Raw genomic sequence first — 20,298 nt, 5'->3', positions numbered from 1 at the left:
TTTTCAAGTCTACACATGACACCAGAGCACAGTTCATCCAGTTTCCACTTGATAGTTGATATATTCCATTCAGAAAATGCATTTTTGTACTTGGATATCTCAGCGGTCAGAGAATAAATCACAGTCACAAGATTATCAGTGCTGTGCAGTGAAAGCCAACATACTAAAAAAGCTTGAGGACAAACACACATTCAAGGTCACACTAGTCCCCCTAAGCTTTTGAGTGACACGAGACAATGTAGACAAAAAGTTGAACCTTCGTAGACAAAAACTTGAACGTTCCTACAGCTGCACAAGTAACCCTGTGTGAGGTGCCAGGCGTTACCTGGGAGCACGGGCACCGAGGCCTCCGACTCACAGATACCTGAGTCACATACGAGTGTGCGCCATGGTACGCCGAAGCGAAAATGACCTCGCAGCCGGTGCCAGGGGCAGCCTGCTCAGCGTGCCCGGCGAGCAGGGTCGCGGCCGCCGCAGTGGTAGCGGGGGCAGTTTGCGGTGCCCGTGCCCCGGCGCGCTGCCGGGGCCGCCGGCGGAGCCCGCAGGTGCGGGGCGCGGCGCCGGGAGCGCGCACGCTGCCCGGGCGGGGGGGTCGCCGCGTCCCCGGCGAGGGCGGTGGCCGCCCCTCTGCAGCGCGCTGCGGGCAGGACGCCTGCGCCGTGCGGGGGGGCGGGCGCCGCATCCCAGCGCTCGGAGCTGCGGGCGCCGGCATGAGCGGAGGCTTCGCCGCGCCCAGCCGGACCTGAGCCGGGAGACAAAGGGGAGAAGCTGCCGCCATGGGCGAGCAGCTCCGCGCCCAGCCCGCCGCCCCGGCGGGGCCGCCGCCGCCCGCCGCCGCCTCCTGCTCGCTGCTCGGCGGGCTGCTGCAGAACGGCTTCCACCCCTCGGGCCCGCCGCTCAGCAACGGCGGCTGCGGGGAGCCGCCGCACCCGCTGCTGCTACGCCCGGAGCTGCCGCCGCTCAGCCACGGCTCCCCGGCCAAGAAATGCAGGCTGCGCCGGAGGGTGGACTCGGGCCGGCGGCACAGGCCACGTAAGTGATGACCGCGGCGGCTCAGGGGAGCGGCGCCGGCCCGGCCCCCGCCGCGCGGCGCTGCCGCAGCCCGGCCCGGTGTCGGGCGGCCGCGGGTCCCGCGCCACCTCCCTCCCTCCCTCCCTCCCTGCGGAGCGCCGCCCGGCCGCGCTGACGGCCGCCCGGCTCCGCGCCGCGGGCGTTCCGCCCCCCAGCGCCGGCTGCCGGCGGGCGGAGCGAGGGCCCCGTGCCGGCCAATGCGGCGGCGCCGCCCGGGCACGGCCCCGCTCCCGCGTGGGCCGGGCCGGCCCTGCGCCAATGGGGCGGCGGCGGGCGGGGAGCGGCGGCCCGGCACAAACGCGGACGGGCGGCGGGCGGCCGCTCCTTGCCGAGCAGCGCGTCGGGCGGTGCCCAGGCTCCTGCCCGTCTCGCCGCCTCCCCGCCGCACGCATGAAGCTCATAGTGCCCAAGCAACACTGTGAGTAACGCCGGGGACCACCGGGGCGCTCCAGAGCGTGGGAAGGCTCCGCGGGCTTAGTGTGTGCTCCTTTCCCAGGTCTTGTTAGAATGAAGGAAAAAGTGAATCTGGGAGCCCGGAGCAAGTTATTCTGACTGGCGGGGAAAAATATTTCTAAACAGCTTAAATATGTAACGCGCTTCTCCTTTAGGAAGTGTTCATGAACTGGTTATCTATTTCAGGTTTGGTTTTAAGGCTGAGACTCAAACGTCCTATTTGTTAATTCTATATTTCCTTAGTTCTCTATGGTTTCTTGATTAGTAATCTTGCTTACTTGGAGATATTGAATAATTCCATGGTAAACCCTGCAAGTAAAACAGTCTAGGGGGAAAAGTTTCTTTTCACTCTCACTTCGCTAGCCCTTCACATAAACCCACAAATGTTTGGTTCTTTGTTGCAAGTTGAGCATGTTCCAAAAGGATAATAGGGATAGTCAGTATCATAGCTGCCTGCTGCCAAAATTTAAAGATGTTTCTACTCAGTAGGAAGTAGTGTCCATTCAGTTACTCTGGGTTTTGGGTTTTTTCCTTTGTTTTGAAGTGAATGTTTAAAAAAAAACAAAAACAAAAAAAAAAAACCAAAAACAACAAAAACTTTTCTGTTTAAACAGAACGAAATATTCAGAAACAGCCTTAAAGAGCTGCACCTTTCACAGGACTGCATATTAGCCAGTGCCTTTTCTGACTTTCACAATGCTTTTGGTGAGCTACTCATGCCACTTTCTCTGAGAATGTTCTCTGATTGATTAATCATGTAGTGCTTACAGTACCTGTTGATAGTTAATTTAGTCCTGCATCAAATTTAACCTATCAGTGACCAAATTGTTCTCTGTCACAAAGTGTTTTTGTAGTCTTTGTCCTGCTTCATGTTTTCTGCATGAACAAAACCTGCAGAACTTGGACTGGCTTACATTTTGATTTGGTGTAACTAAGAAGAGTCAGCACTTGCATATCAAACTCTCCATAATAGTAAAAACTATTTTGAAGCAAAGAATAAGTCTTTTAGGGATTCATGTAATCACTTGATTCAGAAAGAATGAGGGCTTTGGAATTTCCATCCCATCTTGAGGGGAAAAAGAGCCCATCAAAGTAAAAAGCATAGGTGACTGACTATATTGCCCAAGATGAATGACAGCTGAATCTTCAGGTGTGGAGTTTGAGTGAAATGAGCCTTTAATGAAAACAGCAGCTGATGGAAGTTCTTTGTAGAACTATTTTGTGGGCAGTTTATTTGCTGATTAAAATATGTGAATGCTTGCTGATATGCTTTTTAATATATATGGTTTATTTTGTACAAGAAAAAGTTTGAAATTTAGTATTAGTCATACAGGAAATAATGATAACACATTGTTGCCATCTTAAAAAATTTGTTACATTATTACTGAAATTGTTTGGGTACTGCATGCCTTTCTACTGCATCCTTCTCTAGTGAATACTACACAGTACCATTTTTACAGGTTTGTGTGGTGCTTTTAATCCTGACCTTTGCAGATGTTTGTTCTTTTCTTAAGGACAGATTGCAAAATGAAGTGCAGTTGCATGTGAGACCAGTATTGATTGCAAGGTTTGCTGTGTGTGGTGGAGAAGTTAATGAGATAATTGGCATTTCCCAACATTTCAACAAATTAAACCTATCTTTCTGCAGCAATTATTCCTTTAAACCCTTATTTTCTTGTTTGTTTTTAGTTTCTGACAAAGTGAGGTAGAATTCTATGTTCACAAGTCTTTTCCCCTCTCAGAAGGGAAGGTTCCCCATGAAATCTGTGTTTGGCTGATAATCCTGGTACAGCCTCTGCTGGGAATTCTGTCTTGGCTTTCTTTTTTTTCCTTCATTTAACTATATGTGTTGTCAGGGATATTAGGCTGGTGTCAGTTTTCTTTTTCAAATCAGTTTTTGGTAATATAACTACATTTGCGTGGATTGTCACAACTTCTTAACAAAAAGCTCTCTGCTTTTGGGTTTGAACTCTTTGTGGGGTTGGTTGTAACTTTTGGGTTCTGTTTGTTCTTCTGGTGAGGAGGAAGACATTCAATATGTCCCTGCTACTGAAGATGAACTGGAAGGCTTCACCTGATATGTGTGCATGATTTAGCTCTAGCTTTTTAAGGTTTGAAGAAACTTTGATTACTAAGCATATCTAATACATTTTTTGAGTTACATATTCTAGTTTCATTCGAAGAAAAAAATGTTTCAATTTAATTTTTTATAACTGTGTAAAATAGGAAGAGGTTGTTGAAAAATATGTGTAAACCATTTTAGCTTTATTTTTTTAATAAAAAATCATCTTTCAGAAGCTGTAAGAATACTATGTCATGTTATGTGTGTGTTGTTTTGATTTTTTTTTTCCCCTGTTACTGTTTTTGGATCACCTGTTCTGGACCAAATTAACACAGGAAGTTCCTAGATTGTCAAAGTGTCAAGCAATGCAAATGAAATGTAAATGAAGTAATAGGATTTCAACATATGTGTGTTCAGAAAGAAAAGCAGATGAAACTAAGGTATTTCATCTGAGATCCTTATGACTAAGATATCAAAGTACTGATACCACCATTCAAATTATTGATAAGAAAATTGGAATACTGTGTCTGTCTTTGAGGAATTACAGGTATTGTAAGGGAGATGTACAAGTTGAAACAGTTTCGCAAAAGAAGAAACTGCTACAAACTGGTCAGGAATAAATCCAGGGCTCAGGTAGGGAGAAGAATGTTCTAACCAGCAGGATTCAAGCACAATCTCTTTCTGAATGTTGAGGAGTAAAAAGATTAAGCTAACCTTATGTGGTGGATGTTTAAATGTATGAAAAGGATTCCTCTTGGTTATCTTCTTTGATGGGGGTAAATGTTACTTGATGACCCAGGAGTTCCCTCTCATTCCTGTTTCTCTTGAGCTCTTGTCTGTGAGGAGAATGTTGTGATTTGATATTTACTTTCCACATGCCCTCATTATATTGCGTGTTAAGCAGAAGATATTTAAAAATACAAGGTGTTGAAATCTGAATATAATAATGCCTTGCAGAAATAGCCTGATACTGCAAAGTTAATGCAGAAACTAGGTAAAATGTATCATGGAATTTCTCGTGAGTGAACCTTTGCCCCAGATACGCAGCTGTTGGTGTGCATCAGATTACCTACTTATGCAATGCTGTAGATACCTTCTGTTTGCATTGTCACATGCTTCTGCAGCTAAATTTTGGAGTAGTACAGATTTTTATCTCACAATAACAAACCACTAAGTAGTTGGCACAGTTTATTAACGTAAAGAGAAATAATTTTTTTAAAAACAGATAAATAGAGTCTTTGATTTATGTTAGACTTTTAAGAGAACATGTGATGTGTCCTGATGCTTTCTGTATTGGTTCTAGGGGACCTAAAACTAGATTTTACAGTGTTATTTTTGACTTATTTCTGTGTAGCAATGCAGTAGAATAGTTCTGGTTTTGCCAGTTATAGATTCAACTGATCCAATAAGTATGTTGCATACCTACTGAAAAGAGAAATCAGCTCATTAGCTTTATCAGACAATTTTAATTAAGAAGCATTTTTTACATTGTGAGAACATTTCTGCAACATATCTGGTGTCTTTACTGCTAATAGTAAATCACACAGTTTTGACTAACTGTGATCAGCCTGAGATGTGGGTGGGATGGATTTTCCTTTCCCCTCCCTGTTTTCCTGTCTTTTCGTAATTCAGGGACACTTTTTCAGGGCATCAATGAAATGCTGGACTTCCAGTTTAAAGCAAGCAAACCAACAGAAAACCTCAAACACTGCTTCCTTCCACCACCTCCCATCCCCCAAAAACCCCAAAAACCAACAACCAAAACCCCCCCACACAAACAAATAAACCCCTACCAAACAAAAAAAGAACAGCATCCACAATTTTCTCCCCATTTTCCCTCAAGTCTGTGGAAAACCTATCTACACAAACACTTTTTGTACTCCCTGGTTGTAGTACTGGCCAAGCACTGTTAATTTGGGTGGCCTCTGAATCATCATACTCTCTGTATTCACAGAGGCAGCAAACCCCAGGAGCACCTTCAGTCTGTGTGCACACTTCCATTAGCACCACATTCAGTGGCACCAGGAAGATTGAAGTGTATAGGTACCAGCTGAGATGAATTATATATAGATATGAAAAAGAACTGATGGTGGGTCAGTGGTGCATTTTGATTCGGAACATACTGATAGTAACAAAAGAAAAAATGGATGCATTTTAAAATAGTCACTGGAATACAGAAGTGTTTCTATTCTCACACCAGTTGTGCAGAAGTTATATGAATTTCATTGTGACTTGTTAGAAACTTTGAGATTTATTTTTTTTTTTCCTAATTGGTCAACCAGTCACGATGGTTGTTGAATTATTGCAAGTAATTCCAACAGAGAGCTGGTGTTAGAAGTTGAGGAGAAAACTAAGCTGGTTTTCTGCATAATTGAAATATCTGGTTTTGTTGTCTGATCTTGGGCTCTTTATTTGTGCTGGAGAAAACTGCTGGTGTTCTAAAAGCAAAGTTCCTTTCTTTCTGCAGCAGTCCATTTGGCTCACAACAAAATGAAAGGAACTTAGATTCACAGAGAGAATAAACTTTATAAATGCAAGCATTATGTGTAGCTATTCTAAGAATTATGCAGAGTTGAAGCAGCTTCATGGTTGTTTTCTACAGTACTTATTCTTTGTGAATTATTTGGTGATAACTCTTTAAAATGGTAAGATGTAAAATGAAATGTCTTGGCAGTCATTTATGAATAACTCTCAGCTGTTACTGCTTACTTTAACACTTTTATTGCTGGGCTTGTGTTTGATAGGATGGAACATTTAATGCCTCTTTTAAAGATGGAATCTACACTATGGCTTTCAAACAGATGTTGGTGTAGGTAGAGTGTAACAGGTTTTATGCCCTTAATGAAAAATAGTGGAGAATGGCTTATACTTAGCTACAGTCTGGTTCTGTATTAGATAGTCCAATCATGCTGCTTTTAAAATTAAACTTCCTGCTTGCATAGTTAAGATACATCTGAGGAGGAGATTTACTGTTCCAGTGGGACAGGTAATTAAAGTTCTCAGTAGCTTTAATAAAGATTTGTGTAAATCACTAATGGGATTGGCAGCCTGAGCTCCACTACATTGCAATGTTGTGCAGTGTGGGTGAGCCAGCTTTCACATAAGTATTTACCGTGTACTTTCCCAGGTGTTTGAGTTGCAGAAAAATGTGTAATATTTTTCTTCTTTAAAATAAAGCCTGTTTTAAATACACTTGTTTTGAATTCTTCCCGTTTCGGGGAACTCTGCATAGCATGGTGTGTCTTCCCAAGCCTCAAATTAGACTTAATTTCACTGTCTTTGTAAAGCTTGCATAGCATGGGAAAAAAAATTAGACCTTAAAACAGATAGCAGCTACTTCATTAGAGTTTATGCATTATGCCTGCCTTGTCCTTGGGGAACTGGGAGGAGAAACTGATGATTCAATTACTTGGCATCCAGCAATTAAGTGAAATAACTGTTTTAAATGTCTGACATTTAAGGATTGGTTTGGGCAGGGAGAGCATATTAAAAATTGGAGAATTTAGACTTTCAAATTATTCAGACAGCTGATGCTGAGACACTTAGGGTAAGAAAAAAAGACTAAGCCTCTTTCAGCCTGAAGATGAGTAACTTAATTGTGATATGTGATCACATGAGGAAGGACAGTGTGATAAATACCTCCTATGCATATTAAAGTGTTTGCCCCAAGTTGTTTATTTTTAGGTTTACTGGCAGAAAAAACAGCTATACATATGGTATTTATGGTTTCAAGTTTGTATCAACACTAAGTTGAGATGCCCTAGTTGGTAGAATCATTTTTCTTTCATCAGCAAGTCCGCCTGATTTTCCCTAAAAAGCAGGAAGGTGACTGTGACTGCTATTTTAGAAGTGTGCCTTAGAAGTTAATCATATACTCAGTACTTACAATTTTTAAAAGAAATATTTCTAGCTCCCTCCATCTGCAGTGCCTGTGTATAGCTTTTGTATTCTCAGTTTTTATTGTTTCATGAAGTTACCTGGTTTGCTATTTAAAATATATGCATATATATAAGTGGAACAGGTAGACCAGCTTGATTCAGTTACTGTCTTCTGCTGGGTGTTCTCTATAGTCATTTTCTCCTGCTATTAACAAAACAAAGATTTTGGAGGACTGAGGCCAGCTGTGGCAAGCTGAAATAGTGGCATTTCTTACATAATTATGTGATAGACTAACACATATACCAGCAAAGGGAGTCTACACTCAAAGGACAGGTCTGTCAGTGGTAAACACTGAATATAAGCCAGCTCACTTTTGGCTACTATGTACAAGTGTTGCAGTCCAACAGAGCTGCTGGTTCTGGTGGGTTGGAGTCTGGAGGCCTCCAGCATAATGGAGCTCTGTATTGCTGCTCTTCAGACACAGCCTTGTGACTGTGGAAATTCTGACTGAGCTTGGAAAGGCAATTGTAGATGATACGCAGTGGGAATATGACTTGAGAAATCTTGTTCTGTTTGTTGTGTCTTCTTCCTCCTCATCCCCTTAATTCTTAGCAGAATTTGAGTCAATTGGGTGAAATACAATTTCATTTCATTTCTTACACATTGGTGCCGATTGGGTGAAATGCAGTAAATGTGCTCTGTCAAGAGGTGGTGACTGAAGAATAAAATGATTTCCTGGGAAAAAGCGTTTTCGTTTTATTAAAGCCTGCTTCTTCAGACAAGAATATTTTGAGATTTTCCTTTTTTTTTTTTTCTCTCACTGAGGCTTTATGAAGGCTTAACCTAGAGATGTGTTTAAAGCATAGGAGGTGGACGTAAGTGACCCGTAGTTCTCTGGTATAGATACTGCTACTATGACTGCACTGAATTGTCATTCAGCAAATGATTTAAGTGATTTGTCTACCCTGTATATTTATAGTAACATTCTCTTTTTTCCTTCCTAAACCCCTTGTTCTTAGCATTCCCATGGTTTGGAATGGATATTGGTGGAACGCTGGTTAAACTGGTCTACTTTGAACCTAAGGACATTACTGCAGAGGAGGAGCAGGAGGAGGTGGAAAACTTGAAAAGCATTAGGAAATACTTGACCTCCAATACAGCCTATGGTAAAACCGGCATTCGTGATGTCCACCTGGAACTGAAAAATTTGACTATGTGTGGACGCAAAGGAAACCTGCACTTCATCCGCTTTCCCAGCTGTGCCATGCACAGGTTCATACAGATGGGCAGTGAAAAGAACTTCTCCAGTTTGCACACGACGCTCTGTGCCACGGGAGGTGGAGCTTACAAGTTTGAGGAAGACTTTAGAACGGTACGTGAATACTTCCCACGGGTTCAGTGGGAGGAACTGTGGAAAAACATCATGAGAGCCTGTCTATTAAAACTTACTAGGAAAATAACATTTTTTTAGTCCATCCTAACTGATTAGGAGCAACAGAATCAATTTACATTTATTAATTGGTGACATTGCTGAGAACGTGGAGCGGGGAGGAAAAGGTATTCTACTTGCTGGGTATTCTATCGAAGTATTCCTGTGCAGGATGGTTTTAGTAAATGTGGAGATTTTTTAGACAATGGCTGCAATGATTAGATGCTTCATAATCAACTGAGGGTGTGCTATGACAACTTAGAAGCCTGACACTATAGGTACTCTGGTTATATGTTGGAAACCAGATATGAAACCATCCAGGCTGGAGATTTGATTCAGGATCCCTTCCCTTTGTATTAACCTTCGAACAGACTGACGTGAAGAGTCTGGAAGACTCTTGGAGCATGGGGCGTGAGACAGTGTGTGGGAGCATAGTAGTACCAGTGAGCTTTTGATTTCAATTTTGTGAGTGTGCCATTTAAAGAAAGGCAATCAATGAGATGAGTAGGTCTCAGATCCCCAAGGATGTAAAAATAACCTTTACAGGGAACTCCAGAAGCTGGTGTAAATGCGAAGTTTTGCACTAGAGTACTCTTCAAGAATTGGTTGTGGTGCAGAAGCATGGAAGAGCTTTTCTTTTCAACATGTACAAACCATGTTGAAAAGCAAAAGCATCCAGGAGGCAGTTGTCTGTTGTGTGTCCATCGGCATTGGGACATATCTTCATTTATTTTCTGTGAAAAAGAGACTAATCTGATTGTCCCAGAACAGTGTCACTAAGACTAATGTGAATGATTTACTTGACTGGTGGGTCTGGCACTTCTGTCCCTAACTTTTGACCTGATCCTGAGGGTATGGCAGGTTACAGTTGCTTTTCTGTCTCTGCTTCAGTCTAGGGAGCTCTCATACTGAATCACCAACTGCTGTTGACTGCAGTCCTTGGCTCTGTGTGCTTCATTTTTAACTCCCAAACATCCATCCATTCCTGCTGTACAAGAGGGTTTTTTCTATGTTCCTTCTGTCATCAATATCCTCACATACTGGATGACCAGGATTCTTAGGGGAATAAAGAATGCTGTAAGAGCTCAACATGAATTCCAACTGTTAGGTTGTTGTGCAGTCACTTTCAGAGAGTATTAGACTGCTTTCATGTCCAGCAAAGGGCTATCAAGTTTCTGAATTGGTGTAGTAGTCCACTACTAGTGCAAGATTTCGTGTTGTTTAGGCTGACTGCAAGTCCCTTACTAGTTAGTCTACTGATGATTAAGTCCTCAAAAACTTGTGTGCCTTGCGTTGTGAAAGGATATTGGCACCACAGTAGGATGTGAGTTTTAGTTATACTCAGTGTGGCCTCAGTTGAGGAGTTTTTGAGTATATTTTCTTATGTCCTGGGAATTATTCAGGCCATATTCTTTATTGACAACGAGAGGTCACTTCAAGACTTTCTGAAGAGGCTGACTATCCCCTTGAAATGGTCAGTCTCTCCAAATTCGTTCTTCCTGCATCATGTAATAAAAGCTACCATAGCTTAGTAAGGAAGTTCATGTCCTTTGCTCCCACAGCTGTAGAACTGAACTGGAAGTTAACTGTTGGCTCTCACAGCTGAACATTGTAGCTTTGGCCTTACGGGCTGTAAATATGCAATCCATGGCGAGGGATCAGTCTTGTCTCAGCTGCAGTATAGTCAATATAGCAAGGGAAGCCTTGGCTGGAGGAGTTGGGGCTGTTTTGCCAGCTATTGAACACAAATACGAGGTCACATAGCAAATGACTGGTTGACTTAGGCTTGAAATTCCACACCTCTGCAGTGTTGTTAACATCCTATGTGCTACAACACTTATAGGTAGTTTAAGACAAACCTTATAAAGGCTGTCTGGGGAGTTTTCTAGCATAAAGCTCTCAGTGAAGTACACTCCCACTAAAGTGAGTGCTTTGGACACCTCTTAGAGCTATCCAGTTCTTTATAGCAAGTGTTTCTTGGCTCAAACTGTAATATCCTCAGAGAATTACAGAAGCAGAATATTATCCAACACATGGAAGTTTGCTTGCTTAATCTCTCTCAAAGGGCAGCGTGTTCTGGGTACTGCACTTAAATTGTCACCCTTCATTAGCCATGGTAACAGCAGCTAGCTATCAGTGTGTTCTGCTGTGTATAAATTGACACTGGACAACAGCTTCAGGACTGTTCTGTCAAAGCTCTGAAATATCTGTTTCAAGTATATGGTCACTAATTCACCTCCAGAAGTAGAGAATTTATGCCAAGTCTAAATCTGCCTACTGCAGGATTCAGTTTTGTAAAATGCTTTATATGGAGGAGACTTTAAATCTTCCTGTTTGTTACTTAGAAGCAGTGTGGAAAAGCTAAGGTATGTTTGTGAATATTATTATTTACATTAAAAAATCTGGCTAAATGTTAGTAAATTCATTTGATCTAGCTAACGTGCTTTTATTCTGGCCCTTTATTTTCCTTTGTACATGCTTTTAAGTCTTTTCACAGTATTTCTCAATGTGACTGTAAGATTTCATAGATTTAGGACAAGGGATCCAATACATTGCGAAACAACATTCAAATCCCAAGGAAGGAAGCCTTATAAGATTATAGAAGCTTTTTCTCCTTAAAATAGAGATGCAAATATCCTGTTGTTACTTATTTCTGTTCCTTTGTCTGGTTCTGAATCCCTAAATGAGTTAAATGGCTTTGATCTAGACATGTCTGTTGCTTTTGTGCATTAAAAAATAACATACAATGGTGAGACATATTCTGTTTACCTTAAGATTGTTTATTTTTCTATAAAAAGGCAAGTAAATCTACAAAGCTACCTAGGTTTAGCTATTTCACCTCCCTTATATGATCTGCAGTGTTGGAGAGGTGGATACCTGAAGAAGTCTCCATGGTCTGCTTGCTGATTGCTGGCAGTATGTCGGATCTTTGGTCAGTCGGTAGCTTGGCAAATCATGTGACTCATTCTGAAGATCTGAGTGCTTACCCTAGAAGTAAGAAAATTGATTCTATTCATTAAACTAGACCACAGAAATAATTTTACCAACCATATGGTTATACTTAATGTTCATTGAAGAGAACATCAGTAAGTAATTCACCAAAAGGACTGTTTCCAGCCTAGGGGTTTTTTTCTTGCATTTTTGTTCTTTTTTTACTTCCTCTCTGAATGACTCTGAATGGTCTTCATAGCTGGCAGTATTTATTTTCAGGTAACAGTGGTGTTAAGGCATGGATGAATCTGCAGCCTAATTCTGATAATCCTTCCTCCTTTCCCCAGTTATGTACTGTCACTTCACATATTCTGTAAATGCTCAAGTAACCCCTTCTGTAAAAGCGAGGAGTACTTAGACTTGCTTGTGAGATGAATTTCTCTGTGCTCTGTGACTTCTCCCTGATAGCACAGACACATGACTTGCACAGAAGTTTGCTGTTAATGTAATGAGGAATAAATTTTTAGGCTGACACTCAGTTTTATAAAGCAACTCAATGTAAAGGCTGAGCAGGATGAGGGGAGGAAGAACTGTTCAGACTTTCAATTAAAACCTGCTGTATTATAAAATTGCTGCTGATTGCAGTGTCTCAAAGGTGGGATCTCTGTAGTTCTTTCCTGAACAGACACCTGCAGAACCTGACTTGTCTTAATAGAAATTTTACTGCTGTCTTCAGTGGGAGCAGCATCTGTGCTGAAAACGCCCAATCACTTAATCAAGAACATTTGGGACAGGGGAAGAAGGAAATCTCTTACCAACACAGACTCAAACTCAGGCCTTGACCTTCCTGTAAATGAAAACTATTTAAAAGTGAGCTTGGCTGTTGGATAGTGATTTTCTTGTGCCAGTTATTAGCTAATTCTAAGGCTTGACTTTGTGGTATGAGCTGAATGCCTGAGGATGACTTGTAGACTGTGTTCATCTTAAAACAAATAAACTCACTGTCCTGTGTTGTAGGATGAGTAAGCTGTGTAACTCTTTCGCAGTTAGTGTGAGACTCAAAAATGCTCTTGCTGAGGAGGCTGGAGGCAGCTCTTCAGGGGCTGGGCTGCAGTTATAAGAGGCATCCAGAACAGGTAAAGTAACCTCTTCAGAGGGTATGGGGAGAAACAATGTGCATCTCTTCCCTGCCAAGAGAGGAGAGATCCTTAGGGCTTGCTGTGCAAGGGGGCAGAGCTCTGCACAGGATTCCTGATGAGTGCTTTTTTTGCCCAAAGCTGATATAGAGTGGATCTTCTGCCTCAGTGAATGTTGGACTTGCAGTTTATTTGCATTAGACTTTGTGTTGTTTGAATGTGTTTATTTTCAGCTCCATATAGTGGCATGGTTGGGCTTTGAAATGAAGGTAATCAAAATATAAAGAAAACAAAGTCTTTATGAAAGTGGAGGAGATAGAAGGAAAAGCTATATTGTAAACTATTCTAAGAAATACAAACTGGAGCAATGCCCAGCAGACATAAAAACCAGAGTGATACAGTAAATGAGGCTGTTGTAATTGATAATTGAAAACTTGCAAGATGTTATGTTTCTAACATTTTTTTTACAGAAAAACAAATCATATTTCTCATTGAAAGTCTAAGCGAAAAATGAACTTGCAGCTGCACATAGGTTCAGACTTTCCTGTGTTCACCAGAATACAGTAAAAGTGGGTGAAATGTTTACTGAGCTGGAATTTCAGTGAAGATATGTCTGCACACCAATGGTGATACGTTATACTTCAACCCCAGAGCATATATGTCATGGCTGCCCTCAGCTCACTTCTAGAGGGCTGAGCTGCTTCCTGTTTGCCTTCTGAAGTGGATAGATTTGCTCACCCCTAATATGAAACAAATGGGACCCAAGTCTTTGACTTACTTGCTTCCATACTTGAAAGCACAGACAAGCTGGTATCATGTTTTTTTCTTTTTATATTGCTTGGTACTTGAATACAGATAATTTTTTAAAAATGTTATGCACACTATTTAAAAAACAAGCAAGGTAAACAACAAAGAAATCCAAATCTAAATTTCAGCAGGTAACGCATTTTTCCAACGCTTCTTGCAAGAGTATCAGAGATGGTCTTTCATTCTTCTTGGAATAGCATCTGTACACAGTAGCAACAGACTTTGTATCCTTGTAATCACCTGTCTTTCAGGAGTTTGATGCTAAGGTCATAAGGGGAAATGTTGGCTATTTTTTCTTGGTATGTTGCACCTGCTTGCAAGCATGTTGAAGTCCTAAGTCACTCTTTTTATGGTCCTGGAGAGTTTCTTGAGGTCTAAAGTGTTTTGTTCCCTTTCCCAGTATTTAAAAAACAGTCTTAAAAAAAAAAAAAAAGAGGAATAGCTACAGTCTGCCTATGATGCAGAAAAATTATTCTTTAAAAAATGTACAAGTGGTTTCTCTGTAATCATCATAAATGTTCCCTCTAGGGTCCTGTAGACTACTTTGTTCTGCAGTTGATGTCCTCATAGCGCAACCTTCTGACATAACCTCTAGAGAGGCATTGTGCTCAATATAGGTACAGGAGTGCAGAGTAGGTAAGTTGACCATTTTGCTGTCTGCCTTCACATTAGGAATTGTAAAGAGCTGGAAAATACCTGCAAATGCATTTTGTAGATGTTGTAGGGAAAACATCCAATTAAATTGTACTTCTAGACACAGCTTCCATTTTTGTTATACATATTTGCATATAAACTTTGGTACCTCTAAGGAGAAGAGGTTTGAACAGCTGAAAGTTAGAGTGAGTAGAGTGTGGTAGGTCAGGTTATGGCAGCAGGAAGAAATATTTGCCTACTTGCAAATTAGTTACAATGGTTACAGGTGCCTCTATTCTGCAGTGCAGTTTTGGTGCTTTGAGACATTGTGAGCAAATACACAGTTGTGTGGGCAGGGAAAGGGACTGAATTGCGACCATGGCTCGGTCGTGGCTTCTTGTTCAAGACTGGCTTACTACATTTCTTGAAACTTCACCCTAATTTCTGTTTAGAAGTAAGAGCAGTGGTGGCTCAGTCAGATATTTGGAACCTGGTGTCTGGTGGCTGCAGAGCTTTTGGTTCTCTGAAGAAAGGTGGTTTGCATAGAATACTGATGCCTGAGTTGATTATTCCAAAATACAAAACCAGACTGTTGCAATGACACAGGAAAATAGTTCTTCAGTCTGCTATGAATATCATACATAAAAGAAAGCAGTAACAGGACTTCTCTGCTTACAGTATATCAACTGTTAAATATAGCACAGAGCTATAAAAAGCAGAACAAATTTTAGTGTGTCTTTTATACATGGAGGGCTGGACCTAATAAAAACCCCTATGTGTAGTGCTTGAGAAAGAACCTGATTAGTTTCTCTTGTTCTGTTCTTACAGAGTTGGTGAGGTGACTGGAAAGTTTGTAGAATCAATGGGTTTTGTCTGTGGTTTTGTACTGGTGTCAGAAATGTTCTACTCTGAATTGTATTACTTGTTTGTGTCTTGCAAGGTCTCTGGCTAGTGCTTGCCTGTTTGTAAAAGTATAGCATGGATCAGACACAAGCAGCTTGTGGCTGGTATTTGCATTACATTAGAGTAGAGGTTTGGACAGTAGAGGCCATAAACCTGCTAATGGCTCATCTGTACAACAGCTCCTGGTTCACAGCACATTTGTGCATGTCTTAGATGGTGTTTGGTCATGCTGCATCCAACTTCTACACCAAGGTGAGGAAACTGACACTGCACAGCACACAACCTAGGGAAAGATCATGGGTAGTACAGAATATTTCCTCGTGTCAAAGGTATGTGCACTGTTTTTTGAACTAAATTAATCCTGTAAGGAGTGAGGACTGGGGGGACTCCATGCAATGTTCATTGTGATAAAGAGTGCATGAAGGGTTTATTATGTTGATATCTTGCATCATACCTTGTCTTGGAGCTTTTCCTCTAGGTCTATTAGTTAGAAATTGATTAAATCCAAGGTATTTGCAAAGTACCCTTAAGAATTTTCTAATATTTCTTTAAAAACTTTTTCTCACAAACTATGCTGATTCTTTGTATTTGCTAGCTAAATGGTTCAAGTAATTTATGCTGCATTTCTCTAATTTTAATTTGTGTAGCAATGTGGTAACCAAAAAAAAAAAAAAAAAAGGATATTGCAGAAGTTACAGGAGGAAACACAGAAACAAGAAGAAATGATTTCCACCTCTCTCGCTTGTCCTTTGAGTAACTGGATCTATATTGAGGTCTTTGAGATTGCTGGTTTGGGGTCTTTTTGGTCCTATTTATTTTCCCAGGTTAGGATTTGAGGAGTGGCAAGTAAAACAAAAGGACAGACCTAAAGAATGGGATGGCTTTCACTTAGGGCAAGCTAGAGCTGTGTGCAAGTAGAGCAATGTCTTAACAGGGGAGATTTAAATAGCTTAAAAGAATGTAACCTATTGACCATGCCTGTTCCACAGAAATATCTTCCCTCTTTATAGTGACTTAATATAGCTTCCAGAATTAAAAATAGGACACAGTTACCCATGTATATCTTCTCTGTTAGCCATTATTAAAACATCCTGCAGTATGCAAATGCTGAAGAACCAGCTGTGAACTGTATAACTCAAATACACTCTTGCATTTTTTTTTTTTGCTAGAAAGTAGTTAGGCATGACCTGCTTTGCATGCATGAAGATGAAAATAACCTCAGGATTTAGATGGATACCTTTAGAGTTTTGGGGTTTTTTTCCCTCTTCTCAACCTAACAGTGGAGAGTTTCTACAGTTGGTCAGTATATCCTATTTTGAGAAAGGGATGTTATTTCTAATTCTAGTAAATAGGATGCTATGGCAAGTAGGTATTGTCTGTTGAAGTACAGTCATGGTGACCTTAGAGATCTCAGAGGGAATGTATTTTTGTCAGCTTTTGTTACTGGTCATCTGTCTTCTCTTGAAGTTATATTCTGCTGAGAGCATGGGCCTGACAATCTTTTTGTTTGGATTTTTTTATATGGTTTTTCACCAAACAGGGGTTATGCTTCTCGTTTTCATGTGGCATTTTAAACTGCTCATTGTAATTTTAAAATTAATGGGAATAACTAGTGATATGTACGAAAAAATACACTGTATATTTAATGCATATTTTTGAAACATGAATATCTTAATTCTTCTATTGAAAATTTCATTAAATTGCTGGGAAATGTAGTTGGATGATGAGCTAAAGTACTTTGCATCCTGAGGAATGCTGCTGTGTAGGCATATGTCTGATACTGCTCAAAAGCTGCAGGACACAGCTCCTGTTGGGCTGGGAATGAGGGGGAAGACGTTTATTACATCAGAATATGAGGGAGGAGAAATACTTCCTGCTTGCAGAGCCCAGCATGTCTCAAAGGCAAAGGAGCTGGATGGCATTACTGTGTAGCAGCACGTCATTGTTTTGGGAGGTACCTGTCGTCAGGCCGATAGTGAATTTTTATTTCAGACTTCATGCCTAGATCTTTGTACTGCTTAAATAGCATAATGTGTTACTATTAAAGTGATCAAAGTGCTTCAGGGGAACCTTTTGTTCTTCTGAGTGTTGTATTATGCCAGGAAATGTGTGTTTCTTAATTTCTTGTTATTCTTTTACAGATGGCTGATCTACAGCTTTATAAACTGGATGAATTGGACTGTTTGATCCAGGGCCTCCTTTATGTTGATTCTGTTGGTTTCAATGGCCAACCAGAGTGCTATTATTTTGAAAACCCTACAGATCCTGAACAGTGCCAGAAAAAGCCTTACTGCCTTGATAATCCATATCCTATGCTGCTGGTTAACATAGGCTCAGGGGTCAGCATCCTAGCTGTGTATTCTAAGGACAATTACAAAAGAGTTACAGGATCCAGGTAAATTGACTTTTGATTTTTTAAAATTGTTTTCTCCTTCACAACTGAACTTGTAGAATTGGAGAGTGTGATCAGTAGCTACAGCTCCAAATTGTGCATGTATTCCCATTTCTTTTAAAAGCCTACCAGTAGCAAGGCTGAAAATATCCTAGGGTACCTTCAGAGGGAGAATCTATGTCAGGGAAATCATTGATCTGTTAAATTTTAGACCTGCCTTAGTCTCTTCTTATTAGTCTTATTTTGATAGTCTTTTACCTATTTCCCATCTCTTGCTGTGAATTACCAAAATAAAACTGTCCCAACAAATGAGGCTTCTCTCCCCTGCCTTCTGTTTCTTGGTGTATGATACATATTAAAGTTTTTCCTTTGAAAAACTTTATGTGCTTATGTATCTTCTATTGCCTTACCTAGGGCATACATTTGCCACAATGGTAGCCATAAGCCATTTCTCTGTCTGAAGTACAGATGGATGCAAGTTCAGTGGGAGACATTGGATTTCTTACAGTTCTGCATCTTTTTCAAGCACAAAGATTTTGGTATCTTTGGTAGATGTGCTTCTAATCCTTTCCACTATGGAAGGAAAAACATGACTGCAGTGTATTGTTGACTTGTTACAGGTGATGAAATCAATAATGTCTTGTGGCTGGTATGCAGAGCTTTCTACTGTTCAAATACTGAGTATACTACAGTTCTGTGAGAGGTGTTCTGAAAAACTCAATAATCCAAGAACATGGACTAAATAGTGTTCCTATGTGACCTCGTGTGCTTTTTTCAAGAAGTGCAAGTGTGGTCTCTCACTGATCCCCTTGTTTTCAGTGGCTCCAGTCACTGTGACTGCAGTCACTGCAAATAAGCTAACTTTGTCAGTGGCCAAGAAAGAATGAGCAAGGATGCAGAGATTAGTAAATTGAAGTTCATGTCTGTAAGACTGAAAAGTTCAAAGTAGAGCTTTAATGAGTTAGCAACATGTTACGCACAGTTAAATTCTCCCTGCTAAATTTATGTAGTTGGTAAATATTGTACTTGAGCCTTTACAAATTATTCAAGTGAGTGCTCCTTGCTCAGAGTTCTTGCAGGGAAAGAACATTCAGGGCTGATGCTGGGCTTGCTTTGTAAAGAAGCCAACCAGACTGCTTCCTGCCATTGGCTGGAGGGACAAGATCTGTCTTGGCTGCCAGCCCTTGTAGATTTACCTTTGTTCACTGTTCATTCTTTCCTCATTCATTTGAGTGCTCTGCTGCTTAATTATTCTCATGCAGAAAACTTGTTAGTGCTACAAATAGCAAAGTGGTATCTGAGGTGTTGGACTGGACCTTATTCTTAGGTAACCCTTTAGTATAACTTTTCCTATTCAGGGATTAAAGACAAGTCTAGTTCAGTTAAAACCACACTTGTGTTAAACAGGAGCTCAGCGCAGAGTGCCTCTGTTTGCTCCTCGGAGGGAGGAGCTGTGAGATACAGCTGCACCTGTGTGCAGCATGTTGTAAATGGCTCTGAAGGGCTGTGGTAAAAGCTGGTTGAAGCTGCTGGGCTGAAGGCACTGTGCTTTTGCAGCCTTGGAGGAGGAACGTTCCTGGGCCTGTGCTGTTTGCTCACTGGCTGCGAGACCTTTGAAGAAGCACTGGAAATGGCAGCAAAAGGAGACAGCACCAACGTGGATAAGCTGGTGAAGGATATTTATGGAGGCGACTACGAGCGCTTTGGCCTTCAAGGCTCTGCTGTAGCGTCCAGGTGCGTGTTAATTGAGCTGTTTGTAAGCAGTGCCTTGGGAAACCTCCTGTGCGTGCTAAACTGAGTGCATAATCCTGGACTATGCGCTGTGTCCATGGAGAAATGTCACTCCATGTGTCATGGGGTTCGTCCTTAGATCTCTCACCTACTTCTTGCTTCTTTTTTTTCAACAGGTGTAAGTAATGCCTGATACAGTTTGCTTCCATTTAAAGTACAGTTATTTTGGAAGTGTCCTTACTCATTGTTCTGCCTTTTCACATTTCAAATTGTCACAAATGAATGGTTATCAAATCCAAGCAAAGCTTGCTAAATGAGGAAATTTTAAGGGCTTTTATCACTCCTGAATCTCTCATATTAAAAGGCATGATCTTTCTCATGCAGCTTTGGTCATATGATGAGTAAAGAAAAGAGAGATTCCATCAGTAAAGAGGACTTGGCCAGAGCTACTTTGGTCACCATCACCAACAACATAGGTTCTATTGCTCGCATGTGTGCATTGAATGAGGTAAGTTATTTACCGTGAGCTTAAAACCTTTAGAAACAACATAGTGAGATTATCAGGATGCAAAAATGCAAATTGCTGACGTGGTAGGTGGGTCACTGGCCTTGGTAAATATGCATATATTTAATGTCATGTCATAAGTCTTGCGGCTTGTTATGTGTGTGCTTTGATGCAAAGTGTAAGGCTATTCAAGCTTCAAAGTTAGGGAAGAGGGGAGAAAAATTGTCTGTAAAGATCTTTTTGAGGCATTGAATTTCAGCCTGGAGTGTTTGCTTGTTCTCAAGCTGTAACACATAGATATTAACATGTTTTTAATACTAATTATTACTCTGTTACTTTGTGGTTATTTACAGGTTTTACTATAGC

The 20,298-nt window shown here is 41.1% G+C and overlaps 1 protein-coding gene across 3 annotated transcripts in view; it reads left to right on the top strand.

Moving 5' to 3' along the window:
• Positions 1-20,298, top strand: part of PANK1 (pantothenate kinase 1) — a 40,656-nt gene that overhangs the window by 13,869 nt on the left and 6,489 nt on the right. The window contains exons 1-5 of one of the 3 annotated variants that reach the window (XM_030276057.4): positions 640-1,032; positions 8,485-8,837; positions 17,446-17,699; positions 19,254-19,430; positions 19,812-19,935. In XM_030276057.4, the coding sequence (XP_030131917.1) occupies positions 777-1,032; positions 8,485-8,837; positions 17,446-17,699; positions 19,254-19,430; positions 19,812-19,935 (1,164 nt within the window). In that variant the 5' untranslated portion in view covers positions 640-776. Of the gene's footprint in view, positions 1-639; positions 1,033-1,290; positions 1,490-8,484; positions 8,838-17,445; positions 17,700-19,253; positions 19,431-19,811; positions 19,936-20,298 lie in introns of those variants that run through there. The other 2 variants (XM_030276058.4, XM_072931104.1) reach the window with 2 other exon arrangements.

This window comes from Taeniopygia guttata, chromosome 6 (genome assembly GCF_048771995.1).
Source record: "Taeniopygia guttata chromosome 6, bTaeGut7.mat, whole genome shotgun sequence".
In the NCBI taxonomy this organism is placed as follows: domain Eukaryota; kingdom Metazoa; phylum Chordata; class Aves; order Passeriformes; family Estrildidae; genus Taeniopygia; species Taeniopygia guttata.
Note: the sequence above shows the minus strand (reverse complement) of the source record. Positions and strands in the feature narration are given on the sequence as shown.